We start from the raw sequence: 18,556 nt of genomic DNA on the forward strand, positions 1-18,556 counted from the left end.
GACCAAATACAGGTAGAAAACACTGCCGGACCAAATACACGTAGAAAACCCTGCCGGACCAAATACAGGTAGAAAACCATGCCGGACCAAATACAGGTAGAAAACCCTGCCGGACCAAATACAGGTAGAAATCCCTGCCGGACCAAATACAGGTAAAAAACCTGTGGGACCAAATACAGGTAGAAAACCTGTGGGACCAAATACAGGTAGAAAACACTGCCGGACCAAATACAGGTAGAAAACCCTGCCGGACCAAATACAGGTAGAAAACCCTGCCGGACAAAATACAGGAAAAAAACTCTGCTGGACCAAATACATGTAGTAGCGAAGTACTTAGAATCTACAATTATTTTGACAATAACGAAATGCTCAGATTAAGCGTGTAGACTTTAACTTGTTTACTGTTCACAAAGAAATCGTTAGTCTTCTTTGTAATGGTCCTAAGAATGGAGTCGAAGTCTTGGAGCTCTAGGCTCATTGTTGCCCACTTATTCATCGGCCTATTAGGATCATGGATGCCCACTTATTCATCGGCCTATTAGGATCATGGATGCCCACTTATTCATTGGCCTATTAGGTTCATGGATGCCCACTTATTCATTGGCCTATTAGGTTCATGGATGCCCACTTATTCATTGGCCTATTAGGTTCATGGATGCCCACTTATTCATTGGCCTATTAGGTTCATGGATGCCCACTTATTCATTGGCCTATTAGGTTCATGGATGCCCACTTATTCATTGGCCTATTAGGTTCATTGATGCCCACTTATTCATCGGCCTATTAGGTTCATGGATGCCCACTTATACATCGGCCTATTAGGATCATGGATGCCCACTTATTCATTGGCCTATTAGGTTTATGGATGCCCACTTATTAATTGGCCTATAAGGTTCATGGATGCCCACTTATTCATTGGCCTATTAGGTTCATGGATGCTCACTTATTCATCGGCCTATAAGGTTCATGGATGCCCACTTATTCATTGGCCTATTAGGTTCATGGATGCCCACTTATTCATCGGCCTATTAGGTTCATGGATGCTCACTTATTCATCGGCCTATTAGGATCATGGATGTCCACTTATTCATTGGCCTATTAGGTTCATGGATGCCCACTTATTCATTGGCCTATTAGGTTCATGGATGCCCACTTATTCATTGGCCTATTAGGTTCATGGATGCCCACTTATTCATTGGCCTATTAGGTTCATGGATGCCCACTTATTCATTGGCCTATTAGGTTCATGGATGCCCACTTATTCATTGGCCTATTAGGTTCATGGATGCCCACTTATTCATTGGCCTATTAGGTTCATGAATGCCCACTTATTCATCGGCCTATAATGTACATGGAGGCTCACTTATTCATCGGCCTATAAGGTTCATTGATGCCCACTTATTCATCGGCCTATTAGGTTCATGGATGTCCACTTATTCATCGGCCTATTAGGATCATGGATGCCCACTTATTCATTGACCTATTAGGTTCATGGATGCCCACTTATTCATTGGCCTATAAGGTTCATGGATGCCCACTTATTCATTGGCCTATTAGGTTCATGGATGCCCACTTATTCATTGGCCTATTAGGTTCATGAATGCCCACTTATTCATCAGCCTATAAGGTTCATGGATGCTCACTTATTCATCGGCCTATCTTAACAGTTGTTCTGGGTAGGATCCAAGCATATATGCATTTCTTACATCTCTATTACCGAAGACTCATATCTTAGAACCCTCGGTCAGAGGCGAGGCCAAAGGTCATGCGCACGGGGGCTACTCCCTCATGTTATTTCTCTGTACCGCATCAGCTGTGCGGGTTTCCGCCCCTAAAATGGCCTTTTGAGGAACGGTATGTGGATAGTGACACAATATTGTTTTGTGGGCCCTCTTCCATCTCCGCCAGTGCACTGGACACGGCGGATCCTGTTTTGCTTCCGTAGTGGCCTAACTGGACACGGCGGATCCTGTTTTGCTTCCGTAGTGGCCTAACCGTTTCCGTCCGAGCACCGTGTTGAGCCTGATAAGCATTACCCAGAGTTCTTCCCCCTTAAGCATTACCCAGAGTTCTTCCCCCTAAGGATTTATCAACGTCCGTAATGGATGGCTAAGTACAGAATTGTTTGATGTAGAACTATAGACTACTATTCTATATTTTTAGCCATCCGTTATGGGAGTTGATAACATTTATTTTTGGAAGGGGGGGGGGGAGGGACATATTGATTTTAGGTTGTGGTTTCTTTTTTATCGTATGGGGATTTTTTTTTTAATTTCGAATGAAGGTCAGGTCGATATAAGGCACCAAAATAATCTTTGATGCTTTCGTCCCTCCACCTAAAAAAAAATAAATGATTTTGACATTACTCGGGATGAACGACAGATCCCCCCCCCTCCACTCTTAATAGACTGTTACATATAATCATGAAAAGAAAGCGATACAAGAACGGCAATCATTTCCATAAAAGCTGTAAAGTTATCTCTCTTGTCTTTAGTGGGAAATAAAACATTTAAGCTTTGAGTTCTCGGTTAATTTACCCAATCATACAAGATACGAGCTCTACAAAGGGGTGTAAGCCTTTATTGGCAAGAGGCGTAGTGAGCAAAGCGTGCGCCCGGGGCAAGGTACTTTATTGGCGCCCCCCCCCCCCCCACATTTCCATGAACATCACATCAAAATATAGGCTGTGTGTGGCGCTCCCCTGGGGGTGGCGCCCGTGGACATCGTGCCCCCTTCTCACTACGCCTCTGTGCTTTGCGTGTCTTTTGACAATCATTCGCCTTAAACCTGCATATACTTTAGCTGTGTCTAAAAAAAAAAAAAAAACACAAATTAAAAGAAGGATGATTACGATAGTTATCAGTTACTTACCAATCACAATGACTATCTCAGTGGGTCTTAAGATAGGCCTTCATATTTTAAACAGTAGGCCTCCACTTTTGGTCTTTCTTTCTTTAAATAGGGCACTTCGTTCCGAGCCTTCTCTCCTTATTGTAGAAACATTTAATCAGATTATACTCTTTACAATGAAATTTTCATTCGTGCGCCCCTTAGCCTACTCGCGAGCTCCCACAAGCAGCGACGCGAGCTGCAGACTGCGAGACCCTCGTAGATTGCAGTTTGGTGATACTGATAGATACGTAGAGCAGAAAGTTTCCGCGAAGCATGACATGGTGTAGAGCAGAAGGTTTCCGCGAAGCATGGCATGGTGTAGAAATTATAGAGCATAGAGTCTGCAGGAAATACATGCACGTCTTCACAGCAGTGTACATGAAAGCAGTTCGGTTAAGGATTAAACACAAGTCTTCTCTTGTTGCAATGCATGAAAGACCCAGACGTGACCTAGATACGTGAGTTTTCGAGAAATGTATCTGTGAACTTTATGTTTTATTGAGGTTTATATAAAAAAAACAACTCTAAATACTGTTAAATGGTGTTCATTCTGGAATTTGAATCTCAGTAAGGACTTTTTATGTCTACATGTAGTTTGTGTCCCCTTTCAGACCTTGCGAGGGGCTAAAGGTCATCTGTTTCTAGGGTCGAAGGTTAACGAAGATGTCATGTGACCAGCACAACGACCAGCTTCCCTATACTAATGTCAGGTACATATCAGAATTGGATGGGTTCGAGCTTCCTAAATCCCGAAATTAAAACTTGCAGTCTCCACCAAGAATCGAACCCGTGACTCCTCAGTTCGGAAGCCTCGCGCTTTACCACTCCTCCACCATGCCTCCTTAGTCCACATCTAAGGCCGAATGATAATGCTTTGTTTGATTCTATCTTACTTTTTTGAGGGGGGAGGGGGGTTATACAATTTGTGACAGAGGCATAAACATACTTTAGTTATCTAGCAGTCTAGCACTGGTTTCTTGCCTCATGCTCCTAGCTGTGGTAGCACTACCAAGAAACATCAGTATAAATCTGAACAGAAAGCAAATGTAGCGAGTGGATCAGTTTTTTATTCCCACACAGCACACAGACATTACATGATCACTTGAGTTTACAGACATAGTTGAGTCAATGCTTAGTTCATATCAAACACATGAATATTGCCAAATATAGATCGAGGTTTTGAAAACCCAGATTTAAGTTTTAAAAAAAACAACAACACAGATCCAAGTTTAAAAAATCAATGTTCTCTGCATGTGTGTCTGCTGACAAAAAAAATGTGAGTTAATGTGCGAGTTCGTATAAAAGAGTTCTACAACAAATTTAGCACACACACACAAATAGATCAAGCCAGAGGTCCCTGACCTATATAGAAATCATACATTCCACTTAGTGAAACAAACAGAATAATTGAAGAGCCTATTTAACAGTTATAGTGGGCATGGTGACTAAGTAATAAAGAGCTTAGCTTCCAAACAGGGGGTCCCGGGTTCAAAGCTCTGTGAAGGAAGGGATTTTCCATTTCAGGATTTTTAGGATTCCCCCGAGTCCACCAAACTCTAATGGGTACCTGACTTAAGTACTGGCCTCATGACACCATTTCAAGGGTTGAAAAGGGGAGGGGGGTTTTCACTTTCAACATTTATAACACTGTAGCTACTGGGGAACAGAGAAAATCTGGGACCAAACAAAAATTGTCAAGCTCAGAATGGTTCAGTTTAACTATTATTTTATTTAAATTAAGCCAACTTGTCAGTTCGGGGTTGGGATCCTCAGGCCTAGTCAAAAACCTATTGCGGGACAGCAGAGGGTTTGAACTCGCAACCATCAAGCTGACAGTCCAAGCACATACTGCTAGGCCACCATGCTACACTCACAGCTATGCCCCACTTCCTTTGTCCCTAGCACAGAATCCATACTTAGTGGACATTGTTAATTATTCTGACAAGTCCATCTATATGGGTCAGTACACTATTGGCATGATGAAATCGTTCACTTTCTCCTCAAACAACATTTATATAAAAAAACAAAAATGTGAACTAACATGAAACAAATACAATTATATGCCACTGTTAAAATTAGTCAAAACGTGTATACATTGCAACAGACAAACTTTATAACTTGCATCGCCATTGGCTCACGATGTTAATAAATACTTGAAATAGAAACTGGCCAACAGAACTAGACAGAAATGGAAATGATACATGGAGTAAAGAGACAGATCTAGCAATGCCAGTAGACTCTACAAAATATGAATTAGTCTGTCCTTTTTCTCTTTACATATTTAATGTAATGTACATATTTTATTTAATTGACATATTTTCTTTAATTGACATATTTAATTTAATTTACATATTTATTTAATTTACATATTTAATTTAATTTACATATTTAATAACATGTGAATATTTCTGTTGTGTTGTTTTTTATAGGAGAAAAGAGTCTTTGTAATCACAACAAATTTAAATTAGGACCAATAAAGCAGTCTTAGTCTTAGTCTTAAACAAAATTTAAAAAATAGAAGAAAAAAAACTAAGACTAAAAGTCCAGTATGAACAGGTGGCCTGCAGTGCAGCAACCCAGAGGTAAAATATATATGCAAATATAAATATGTATATGTGGCGGTTTCGTTTGAGAGTTGCAATATATTATGTTTTATGCAGTTGTTATATAGTGAACTTGTCATCATCGATACATATAGTTCGATATATTTGGAGTTTCCTATACAAATTTAATATAGCAATTCTTTAGAGACTTCTTGTGGTTGTACATTAAAGAACAAGCACTCTGCTACAAGATTCATGGGTACAATACAGTAAGAAGTGAACTTGTTATTCCATTGGCACACATTTTGAAGGAGAAAAAAAATACAACACTCTCACACAAGTCAAGAAATATATTTCCAGTCTTACATAGTCAAGTTACAAAGGTCCAATAAATTAGAATGACTCTTGTGCCTAAAGGCAGTGACAATTGTACATTGCTTAAATATGCACACAAACAAAAACTTAAATATATTCAAACTCTGATGTGATAAAACACACTGGAGCTTAACATTTTTATAAACGCTTAGTATTTGCTGACATTATAAACTTGGTGGCAAATAACAAGATTCTTATAACAATGAAGATGCTGAGTACAGGCATAGCTTGAAACAATCCATACATTTATTTTAAATTAGATATTCAGTTAACAAAAAACAAACAAAAAACTCAAGTATTTCAAGTAACCAGTTGCATTTTTTGACACATCTAATGCAGACAAAGCCCATTGTCTGCAGAGGGTCTACTTAAATACATAATGACAAAAACAAAAATTCATAGATTCAAAAAACTAAATTAATAACCAATAATTTACATGCAATCATTGAATAGAAAAGATATTTCCAATCTTTCAATAACACATTCTCCAAGAGCTTAAAATAGACTTTGCTTTTGACCGAGACATGTAATTAAAGAACAATTTCTTAATAACAGCCAACAAATTGTCTATTAGATAAACTGAATCAGTAGATAGCACCACAACAAACAGGCAAGAATTCAGACCATTGCTTCACTGCTAGCCACAAACTAGTCTAGTTTTGTTATATTCTATCTCTATGTTATATTCTATCTCTATGTTATATTCTATCTCTATGTTATATTCTATATCTAGTTAGCATATTACAATTCAAGATATTCTTCATGAAAAGGTCCAAGTATTATTCATTGTGTACATCAACGACAAATTCAAAAAACTGTTTTTGTTTTTTTTACGTACCTGGGATGTTCTTTCACATTTAAGATAATTGCATCCAAACCTCTGAGAGGAGGGTGGGAAATTGCAGTGGGAAGGATTTGAACCCAAGGCCATTGAACAACAGTCTACAGCACATACAGAATGCTGTTAATAACTTTTTTTTTTAACCATTTTGAGTAGCTTTTCATGTCAATTAAATATTAAACCATCTAAATGTTGTCTGAAAATGTTTGGGGGAAAAAGGGTGAAATGCTGATAATAACATCTCAACCACTCAAAGAAAAACAAACTGCTTGCATGAAAAAAAAAATTCTAACTTTAAAACATTGTTAAGTTCCTTAAATGACTGTATCAACATGATGAGGGTCCGCTGAAGTACTAGTTTTGTAATTAGAATTTTTTTATTGTGGAAATCTTGTCTGAAATATCTGACCTTGTGTTTAGATATTCTTCGAATCCCTATCCCTAACCCATACACAGGCTTGATACTACACTGTTGTGTTCTTTTAATATCAATTTTTGTTTGAATCATTATTCATTTGTAACTTATCAAAAAATTAAATATTACTGAGATGGCTTGAAGACAAAAAAAAAGGAAAATCAATGAAGTTGTCTTAGTGTGTCATACCATAGTCATCCTGGACTTAAGTCCTAAGTATTGTTAAGTCTCTAAGTGTCCTCGAATGTGGGCAGTTGCAACATGCTACAAATCTGATAATGCACATGTACTTATATTTCAACATAAAATGTAGTAAAATCTTCACAATAATAATACATCTTATTAAAATAATCTATAATGATATCTATGGACAATGATTCTGTTTACAGTGGTGGTTATTAATAAAATAGACAACACTTCAGAGTGGCCAGTTATTGATTGTAGAGTGGTCAGTTAATGAGTGTAGAGTGGTCAGTTAATGAGTATAGAATGGTCAGTTAATGAGTATAGAATGGTCAGTTAATGAGTATAGAGTAGTCATCTAATCATTGTGAGTGGTCCGTTAATAAGTGTGGAGTGGTCAGTTAAGTTGGTAGAGTGATCATTTAATGAGTGTAGATTGGTCAGTTAATGAGTGTGAGTGGTCAGTTAATGAGTATAGACATAGAGTGGTCAGTTAATGAATGGAGGTTGTCAGCTGAAAGATAAGGCAAAAATACTTGTCACTTTTGATAAGACAAAGATCCTTTTAAAATAATGTGCATACAATTGAGTTGAGATGTATTATTGCAGAAACATGCTTGCCAAGTTGGTATGCTCAGAACAAGTCATCATACCACTGACTGATCTGCGACCAGTACGTGTATGAGATGGCTGTCAGCATCAGACCGAAACTGACGTACAGAGGGGGATAGATGCTGGAGGTCGTGTACTCCTGCTCCGTCTCAGTCAGCTCCAAGGACTTCTGGCAAACAGCCCTGGTCTTGGCACTGTTGGGGTCATCATTGGGTATTTTCTCAATAATCTGTGGATCAGAAGATTAAAAGAATTGGTAACAAAGCATAAGATTAATTGTTTCTATGTTGATTGTTTTTAATGCTGATTAATTGGTCTATTCCTCAAAAATTCAATGATTAAAAATTCCAGTGATCAACATTCAGGTTCAGTCAGTGTAGTCCTTTTAATGTGTGTAAAATACTCTGAAATGCCATCCCTCTTAAAAACCTAAGTTTATCATGTGGTCAGCTTATATAGATTAGACTATAAAGTTTCCCATTACAACTGGTAACAAACAGGATGTCATGAAGCCAGTACATTACAACCAACCCCCCTTTACTTTACTTAACTTAAAGTCAGGTACCCATTAAAGTTTGGTGGACCCAGGGGTGCCCTAAAAATCCCAAAATTCAAAATCCCAGCTTTGAGATTTGAACCCAGGACACCAAGCCACTGCGCCCTCAAATTAGAGTATAGTCCCAGAAATCACTTAATAAATAAAATGTAAAAAAAATATTACTCAGGGGGAAAAAAAGGATAGCTCTTGGAATTATATTTACCAATTAAAGGGATTCAACAGATAGCCCCAGCAACTGATTTGGGGCTAAGAAAAATACAAAAGGGACCATGATAATACAGCTAATGCAGAATCTGTAATATCAAGGTCATATTACAACATTCTCAGGGATCACAAAGAGTTTCCTGCAGGGAACAGTACCAGGGTAAAAAAGGAGAGGCAGACAAAGGAAGCAAAGGGAGGACAACATGAAAGAATAAGAAGAGCCTGTCAATGGAAGAGACTCTAATCCTGGCGAAAAACAGAAAGGAATGGAGAGAGACTGTTGACAAATCATGCGTGGTGCGCCAATGGTCAAACAGACAAAAGGAAAGGTGAATCTGTGATAATCTCTGTATTGACATACAAATTGTAGTTTCACTGCTCAAAAAAAAAAAAAAAAAAAGAAAAAAAAAAAAAAGAAATGAACAACAGTTATGGGATATTTACTAATTACCACCTACCATTTAGTTAACAGTCAGTACACCAAGTGCACTTTCACATTACCAGACATGCAAAATTCTTCAAAAATAAAAAGGTTCAAAAATCAAGATAGTAGGATAAAGGTCACAGAGGCACTCAGGCTGAGTGGTAAAGTGCTTGGCTTCCTGGGTTCAAATCCTAGAGAATACTAAAACTTTTAATTTTGGGATCTTTCGATGCCTCTGAGTCCAACCTGCTCTAATAAATAACTGACATTAGTTCGGGAAAAGTAAAGGCTGTTGGTCATTGTGCTGGCTACATGACACTCTCGTTAACTTTGGGCCCTAGAAATATGACCGTTACATCATCTTCCTATAGATTGCAAGGTCTGAAAGGGGGAACTTTATTTTTGTTTAAACTGTAATTTTAATCAGTAATAGCACTGTATCCAAAAAAGACAACGACAAAAAAAAATTCATAATGTGTCTTAGCAATGATACTGAAAGCTGAGGTCTATGTATACTGAATTATCTCTCATGGTATTAAAATAACAAACTCGTACTTTACCTGTAATGTAAAATGCCTCATTATTGCTTTCACTCTCTCTATCGATGTTGCTCCCAGCATCATTCGGACTGCCTCCCCCTTGCGAATTTTGACCACACCAGTAAAAACTTTAGGGTTGTTATAACAACGCTCCAAAGTCGCTATTGCCATGACCTTGATAAAGACAAAATAGTAGAAAACTGAAGCCATATTGCAAAAAAATTTATCATAGTAATACAGTTTTAAACTATACAAATATAGTTGCTAATGATTTGAATCTACTTTTATTTAGAATAACAATCGCTAATAATTAGAACTGTACTTCAAATAAAATACGTAAAGATTTCATCTGTTTCAATTTTTATATTAAACAATATAAATGTTGATGGTTTAAACGGAACTTTCCACAAATAAATACAATAGATATTGATGTCAACTGTACTTCTTAAACAAAATATTGTAGCTAAGGATTTGAATGGTACTGCTAATATATATAGAATATTCATGGTAGAAAAAAAAAGTACAGTTTTTAAAATGGCATGTTCTGATTGTCTTTTTTCAGTGACTGATTAAACCAACAAGGGTGATAAGTCTAGGAAACTGAAATACATTTGTCAAACAAGAACAGAAGCTAGGAACTGTGAGTATAGTTGTATAACATTACTATCTTGCTTACATAAAACCTATCAGTTTTGACACGTATTATGTATAAATTGAATCAAAGATTCTGGAAAACAAAAAGCAGTGTTCATAATTATCAAAAGTAAACAAACCAAGACACATCTGGGGGAGTAGGAAAAAAAGCACTATAGACTCTATTCTTCATTATAGTCAACAATTATAAGACTAATAGCTCCATAGACTCTATTCTTCATTATAGTCAACAATTATAAGACTAATAGCCAGACAGAATGTATTTTAAACATTTTTAACTTCATGTTTATTTTGTAACAATTCAACACTGCTCTAACACAACATTGACTTGAGTGACATCCAATCAAAATCGTGGCATAAAATTACTCTTAGCTCTTTCTCTCTGTAATTATTTTCCACGCTCCAATGGAATTGTTCATTTTGCTCATTTGTGTTTCACTACCCTGTTCTGATTAAACTTCAATAACTTTTTTTGTATGTAATCAGGAAATGTTATATTAGGTATAGAATCATAGAAGAATGCATGCTCTTTTTATATCACAAAAATTAAAGTTTATAAAAATGAAAAATTAATTTAATTTAATGGGGTCAAATCAACATTGGTATTGTCAGTTAGGAGTGAAAGAGTTAAAAACTGACTACAATGGAAAAAAAAAAATCATTGTATCCAGTTTTAAAGTGCTAATGAATAGCAGATTTACCTGTGGAATGGCCACAAAATTGAAAATACTTTGATTCTTCAGCCTGCCCATGAAACGTAGAGACGAAGGGATCAGTTCCAGGGCATTTGTTATCAGTTCGTTCAGACATTTTACCGCCTGCTCCTGATTCTCCACTTTAGAAAAATCCCCAACGTCTGCTGCGTATTTACTCCACGCCTGTCAAGAGTAGAACAAGAATTAATTAGTCACTCGTACACAGACTCACTATTTCAGGGGGTTCTCAACCTGTGGGTCGCGACCCCCTTGGGGGTCGATTGACGATTTGCCAGGGGTCGCCTAAGACCATCAAAAATAAGGATTGTTATTGTCTATTCTTTTATTGCTGTGTGTGTCTATGGAGGGGGGGGGGGGGTCGCGGCAGAGAGGTATATTGTAAAAAGGGGTCACCGAGCTTAAAAGGTTGAGAACCGCTGCCCTATTTAATAAATCGATAAAAATTCCTAAAACACCTTTTAAATTTACCAGCACAGAAATTTTAAACAAAGATCTTCAAAGAGTTACATAAATATCTAACTTAAAAAAAAAAGGTTTATTAATGAAAAAAAAAAAAAAAAAAAAAAAAAAAAACATTATAAAATGTGGGAGGCATGGTCGAGAGGCCAAGTGCGCTTGAACTTGGCTTGTAAGGCTACCTAGAAGGGGGCTCGAGGTTCGACGCCCGACTCGGGCAGAGTTGCTTTTACTGAGCGCCTAAAGGCAGCACGGAAAACCAACTCCTAGATACCCCCCCCCCCCAACTGGTCCACAAATGAGATTGGACCATTGCGCTCTGAGCTATAAGCATGAAAGTAGCGCTATATAAAAAAGCTATACTATATTAATAACAGCTTAGAATTTTCTTCCTTTTTTTTTTTCAATAAAGCTACTAATATGTGCTTAAATAAATTAGAGATCTTATAATATTATGCAGATAGTTTAAAAGAAAATGAATAACATATTCAATAATGTAATAATTAAGCTGTTTTTTTTTTTTGTTTAAGGCAAGGGATTGCTGGAAAATCACTTCACCGAACAAATGACTTAGATGTGGGAGCAGTGCTGTGATGACACGTGCAAACAAAAATCTTCTTCCCAGCTTTAGGTGGTAGGCCACACCAAATATCCCAAGGCCACTACTACTTACTACTTTAGGCCAAAATATTCTCTTGTCGTTATAGTCTTCCAAGTAGTCTCTGATGATGTTGGTCTTCTGCAGGAACAGGCCGAGGTCGTTGGCCAGCTGGGTGTCTTGGCCAACTATGGGTTCTTCAAGACCTGACGTGGAGAACAGTCTGGCCAGCCCAATGCCCACTAGACCAGCAACATAGTGGCAATACTGGGAAAGAAAATATTGTAAAAGGTGTGAATTAATTTTATCTCAGTATGACATTGTGTGACTAGCTGCTATTTATATATACTTAATTACAACACTCAGTATCAATTAACTTTATATATACTTAATTACAACACTCAGTATCAATTAACTTTATATATACTTAATTACAACACTCAGTATCAATTAATTTTATATACACTTAATTACAACACTCAGTATCAATTAACTTTATATATACTTAATTACAACACTCAGTATCAATTAACTTTATATATACTTAATTACAACACTCAGTATCAATTAACTTTATATATACTTAATTACAACACTCAGTATCAATTAACTTTATATATACTTAATTACAACACTCACTATCTGTTAATTTTATATATACTTAATTACAACACTCAATATTAGTTAACTTGTTATGAGTTAGACACATTCCTTCATAAAAGAAAATAATTACATCCATCCGACTCAGATCTATGTGTTCAAATAGTTGTGTATTGCATGTGTTAATCTTGTCTTTTTATATGCTAGGACATAGTCATACAAGTGTTCCTTCTTCCCTAGTGCTATTACAGCATGGAATGAGTTGTCTGTATCAGCCAGGAAAACAAATGGCTAAGCAGAGTTTTTCACTTTCACCTATCCTGTTAAACCAATGTGGGAAGCGTGGTCGAGAGGCTAAGTGCGCTTGAACTCGGCTTGTCTTGGCTACCTAGAAGGGGGCTCGAGGTTCGACACCCGACTCGGGCACGAGTTGCGTTTACTGAGCGCCTAAAGGCGGCACGGAAAACCAACTCCTAGATACCCCCCCCCCCCCCCACCGGTCCACAAATGAGATTGGACCAAAAAGCGCTCTGAGCATGCTATAAGCATGAAAGTAGGGCTATATAAAAGCTATAATAAAAAATATTAAAAAAAACAACACATGATCTGTCAACTGTTTTCCTCAATTCCTCGCTCGATCTTTTGCCTTCCATTGAATCAATGATTGGCCCAATCCATTCTTTGATGTAGTCCTCCCGTCACCTCCCACCTGTCTGCCTCTTCTTCTTTTTCCTGGTACTGTTCCCTGAAGGATTTTGCGAGCACTGAGGACCTTAAGGTAAGGGCATAAAGTTTTAGTTCACATATTTTCATTTTTTTTTTTTTTTTTACAGTGGTTAGCAGGTCATTGCAGGGCCCAATTGCTCCTAGTTTGTGATGCGGTCTTTGAAGGTGATCTCTAGGACCCTTCTATAGCATCTCCTTCTTCCCTTGTGCTATTAGAGCATGGAATGGGTTGCCTGAGCTAGCCAGGAAAACCAGTGACTTGGCAGAATTTAAGTCATTGGTTAATATGCATGACTAAATGCATGACGCGTGGGAAGTAATCATCTTCTTTTTTGAAGTAACGTCTGTATTATATAAGATAAGATCTCAATCAACATGTACGACTAGATTAGCACATAGATATGCGTAGAACATAATAATCTTCTATTCCGAAAAAACTTTATGAGCCATTGTATCAAAATAGTTTTTAAAATCCTCTTGACATTCAAACCATCTTTCAATTCAAAACACTCATAATCTGTATGTTTCTAATCAAATAATAAATAAAAATAGTTTCTTACTATAAAGCTGTCTAAACCACACCACAACTGACTTTTTTTCTTCTCTATCTTGTAATTTTTCTTTTATACAGATACATGATGTTGTCTTAATATTTCATTGTTTCTACTATAGAACTTTTTTTTTTTTAAACTGTAAATGTGAGACTACTATCTTAGCTTAACAAGTACAACTTATTAAGTCTTAGATCCCCCTTCACTGTTCAGTGCTTTGGGCAGCAAACTGTCTCCATAAAAATCTGTCTCCAGCAAGCAATGTTTGCAACCTCTTACCAACTAATGTCCACTGCACTGGGGTCCTCTATGAATGGAATACTAAAAGCAGTCTGGTTCATTATATCATGCCATGTATCGGGCAATAGAATCAGAATTCCTGTCAGGTTTGTCCAAAGTTATGATAGGGAACTGACCTCCCTCCCACCAAGTTACATTATCTCTATGCTCAACGTTTGGCATTTCTGTAACTTGTACAGGGTGACGCCGCTGTACCCAGTAACAACCCTCTTCCTTTCTTATCGGGGCTTAGGCCTGGCTGAGCCCTTAAATGTAGCCTATAAGAGAAAGCCTGAGTGAGCAAAATTAATATAGTCACCACTCACCTGGTCCCAGTCAGCCATGGTGTCAACTTTTTTCACAAGGATCTCTGTCATTCCCAGACCCATCTTCTGACATATATCTGAGATGACGTCTCTGTACATCTCCTCTAGCTCTCGAAACTCTTTAGAAATCTACAGAAACAAGTCACAGAAAAATTAGTTCGATCAAAATGGCTTGCAAAACTTTAAATAACTTTGTATTCACAGATAAATGTCAGCAGTACTCCGCCGTCTCCTCCTCGCTCTAGAAACTTCGGCTTCTTTGACAAGACAATAACTTGAGAAGCATTGTTACAAATGTTAAACAACAGGTGAGCACAAATGTGATAGTTCTGGACAACCATTTTTGTTTCTCTTTAATTTTTCCAGTTTTAAACAGTTCAATCCTGAGCAAAAAGAATGTAACTAAAAAACAAAACAAAATATTTACATTTTTTTTTTAATTAACATGATGTGAAAAAAAAAAAAAAAAACACTTAAAAATAAAACATTATGTCTAGTTTGAAAAAATTCAGAATTTTAATACCTTCATTACAAAACAAGTTTGAAAGACGAACAAATTTTTATTCCCTGTATTAAAAACACTATCATTTCCAAAATTAAATTAAAAAAGTAAGACACAACTGGTTTTCACTTTTAAAAAAAATTAAGTGCTCCCTTTCTCATTAAGCTTGGAATGAGCATTTTGTAAACAAAAGTTTGAAAGACTGCTGGCAAATTTCTGTCACATCAAACCACATTAGTGGGCTGCCCTAAACACAGCAATCTATTGCAATAGGAAGTTATTGGGCTATTGTGGTACTGTTCTAAGAAGGACAGATTTAAAATGCCAATCTGCAGTCAAAAATATTCTAAATGCCAATCTGAAGGCAAAAATATTCTATCTTCCTTTCTTATATCTACATCTTAGGAGATGTGTGTTTTCAAATTTAAAAAGAAAAAATCCATACACATTGGAAACTTTCCAGGACACATCTGTCTTTGTCTTTACTGTCCATGTACTTCCAGTCTGGATCCTGCAGGTTTTTATAGAAAGATTTCAACATTGGTATTTTGATATCGATGGGAATGGTCATGTCATCTTCAACTGTATCCAGGGCCCGCAGAACAAGGTAAAATATGCAGACAGCATTTCTGGCAAAAAAAGATGAACATAATTAGTTATATTTATGTTCATTAATAGAAACATAAAAAAAAAAACAGTGTGGTAGAACAGCAAATAAAAAAAAAAATGATACAATTTCATGCTTAAACCATGCTGTGGAACAATATAGATCTATGTGATAAATGAATTTAAATACTTCAAAACTGGTCAATTTCAGAATTCTAAGTATTTTCAAGTATTTAAGTAACATCTCATTTTATCTGTCCTTTGACTTTTGTCATAGTGGTGCTGTGACAGTTCTCATAACCAAAATCCCTCCACTTTTCCTGGTCAGCAGCTGTCATATTAGATATCAAGTGAGAGGCCAGTTCAATCTTTTACATTGTCAAGCCAGTTTTTGTTTTGCATGACAATGTCTTTCAAGCTTTTTCTCCTATGTACCTTGAAGGATGACATTCGACAGTGAGTCATGTACAATATGACCAAACCAGCTCAGCTTTCATCTTTTTACAGAACTGAGGTGTTCCTCCATTCTGCCAGCCAGAGTGTAACAGAACAATCTCATTTGTCTTTATTTCCTGGTATCTGATACCCAACATTTTGTTGTAGCATTTACTCTCAAAGTTTTGAATTCTTCTTTCAGCCTCAGCTTTCGACTGTCCAACTTTCACAACCATATAGGAGTACAGAGATCACTAGAGAATAATACAGTTTTAATTTTACTATAACTTGGAAGCTGATGTTACTCTTATAGATTTTCCACGGTTTGCTCATGGCAGTAAATGCCATGCATGCTTAAATGAGTTTTAATCTCTTTTATTGATCTTCCATCTTTTTTTATGTTAGACCCTAGGTATTTAAACGATTCAATTTCTAATTTTTAGCCATTTGACTGTACAATCTCCACCATTTAAGTAACAGACTTATGCTTATTTTTGATGATATTTTGAAACGTTTTTTCTAATTTGCTAAAAAGTTATTTTTAATTTTGTTTGTTTTGGGACTCCTGACTTTGTGTTTCATGGTGACAAATAAATCACTCCAAAGTTTCATTTCATTTCATTAGAAGAAGCTACGACAGAATAAAGCTGTATAGTTCGGAACAGCCAGCATGCATTTTCATTGTAATGAAATAGTGACAATGTTGAGCATATAATTTAAAAGAAAGGAAATGGAGAGAACATGATCATTGACCGTATGTTATCCATATTTCAGCCTTGAAACCCGGACTAAGGTATACTAGAACTGAATGAAAGCTAAATATAAATATAAATAAAAGATATTTATATATATATAAGATATATATATACATTTTTCGTTTCTCTATAGATAGCCAGATCTTAGAAAATAAAATTACTTATTTATTTAAACCAACATGTAAAATATAAAACTATAAGATATACTGCTGCAAGGATACATGTTTTCTTTTATTGATGCATGTTGCTTAATTATCGTAAAAAAAAAAAATGCAACCTAAAAATTTATGGCCATATTACAAGGTTTTTAGGGCTTGTAAAGACCTTCTTTCAGGAACAGTACCAGTAAAAAGAAGTAGAGGTAGACAGAGATAGCGATGGGAAGACAATATAAAAGAATGGACGGGCCAGCCATTGAAAGAGTTTCTAACTAAGGCAAAAAAACAAAGAGGAATGGAGAAAGACAGTCGACAAATTTTGCAAGGTGCCCCAACGGTCCAACAGACTAAGGGATTGGTAAATGTAAAAATTGCATTACTATAATATGTAGACACCAAAGTTAGAGTGTAACTTACCGTAGCTCTCCATCCAGCGCTTGTATAACAGCAGAGAAACTTCGACTTGTTCTATTCAACAGGTTGTAACATGTCAACAATGATGGACTCATGCTGTTCTGTAATAACAACAAAATTTCTTCAATGTTTTAATCCAGTGGTTCTCAACCTTATAGGCTCGGTGACCCCTTTTTACAATCCCCCACTCTGCCGCGACCCCCCCCCCACACACACACATACACCAATAGAAGAATAGACAAAAACAATTCATTTTTTTGATGGTCTTAGGCGACCCCTGGCAAATCGTCAAACGACCCTCGCGACCACAGGTTGAGAACCCCTGTTTTAATCCAGAGTCAAGAATTTCTGAAGATTGATAACTGATTCTTTTATTCTACAAAAGATGAGACTATGGGTACAAATATTTTTTATCTGAAAATTGAATTTGTAAGCTCAAAATGTATTAATTTCATGACATGAATCTACAACCTGTGGTGCATTTGTTTATTCTAATGGCAACCAGTTAAAATCTACAAAGTGTGGCGTATTTGTTTATTCTGATGGATACAGTTATGTTGGTAAATGCTCTGATAGCATAATTTATTTTTTTCATAGCGCTTTTGTTGGTACTAAGCAAGAAGTAAAGAAATTGTGATAGATATGACTGACTTTGGACTATTCCTTTGAGAAATGGACACAATCATTTATATTATACAATTATTAGAAAACTCTGTAACATCTTAACAAATGTTGTTGTTTTTTTCTAACTTTCCTTTTATTTCAAATCTAACATTTTTTAGTTATTAAGAGCAAAATAATCACTCTCTAAGCTTGTATAAAGGTATTTTACATTTTTAATTGTTAATTCTATTTAGCATATAGGATATTAATTATGTAAAGAGATTTCTATAAGTTTCTTATTTTTTGCCAACATTTGTATCATGTGAGAGTTATGGATATCAACATTTATCTTGTAACTTATTCAAAAGAAGGCAATGTTTTTCTGAATTAAGCAGGGAATAAAAACATTTCTATCAGAAAATTGTAAAATAATATTTATTTACTTACAAAGTCACATTTCGGCATTACCACCTCACTGCCACCAAGCTTAAATTTGAGAAGGGCCATAACCTCTTCCGGGTGACTGAACGACTTCAACAGATCCATTTTTCAATCGTCCTTGTATTTTCCCTTTCTTTCACACAGACTCT

The 18,556-nt window shown here is 36.3% G+C and overlaps 1 protein-coding gene and 1 long non-coding RNA gene across 2 annotated transcripts; one reads left to right on the top strand and one right to left on the bottom strand.

Annotated features, from left to right (window-relative positions):
* Positions 1-3,939: 3,939 nt before the first annotated feature.
* On the bottom strand, positions 3,940-18,556 carry LOC106055953 (squalene synthase). Its single transcript, XM_013212457.2, has 8 exons — positions 18,414-18,556; positions 17,367-17,464; positions 15,441-15,624; positions 14,494-14,622; positions 12,087-12,278; positions 10,943-11,119; positions 9,609-9,761; positions 3,940-8,090 (listed from the first exon to the last, which is right to left on the bottom strand). The coding sequence occupies exons 1-8, from the start codon at positions 18,510-18,512 to the stop codon at positions 7,884-7,886; spliced, it is 1,239 nt and encodes a 412-aa protein (XP_013067911.1). The 5' UTR covers positions 18,513-18,556; the 3' UTR covers positions 3,940-7,883.
* On the top strand, positions 7,992-17,373 carry LOC129923675 (uncharacterized). Its single transcript, XR_008775675.1, has 5 exons — positions 7,992-8,117; positions 10,150-10,227; positions 11,944-12,302; positions 14,698-16,829; positions 17,114-17,373. It is a non-coding gene; the product is annotated as an uncharacterized LOC129923675 (long non-coding RNA).

The sequence above is a fragment of the Biomphalaria glabrata genome, chromosome 17 (genome assembly GCF_947242115.1).
Source record: "Biomphalaria glabrata chromosome 17, xgBioGlab47.1, whole genome shotgun sequence".
Classification (NCBI taxonomy): Eukaryota; Metazoa; Mollusca; class Gastropoda; family Planorbidae; genus Biomphalaria; species Biomphalaria glabrata.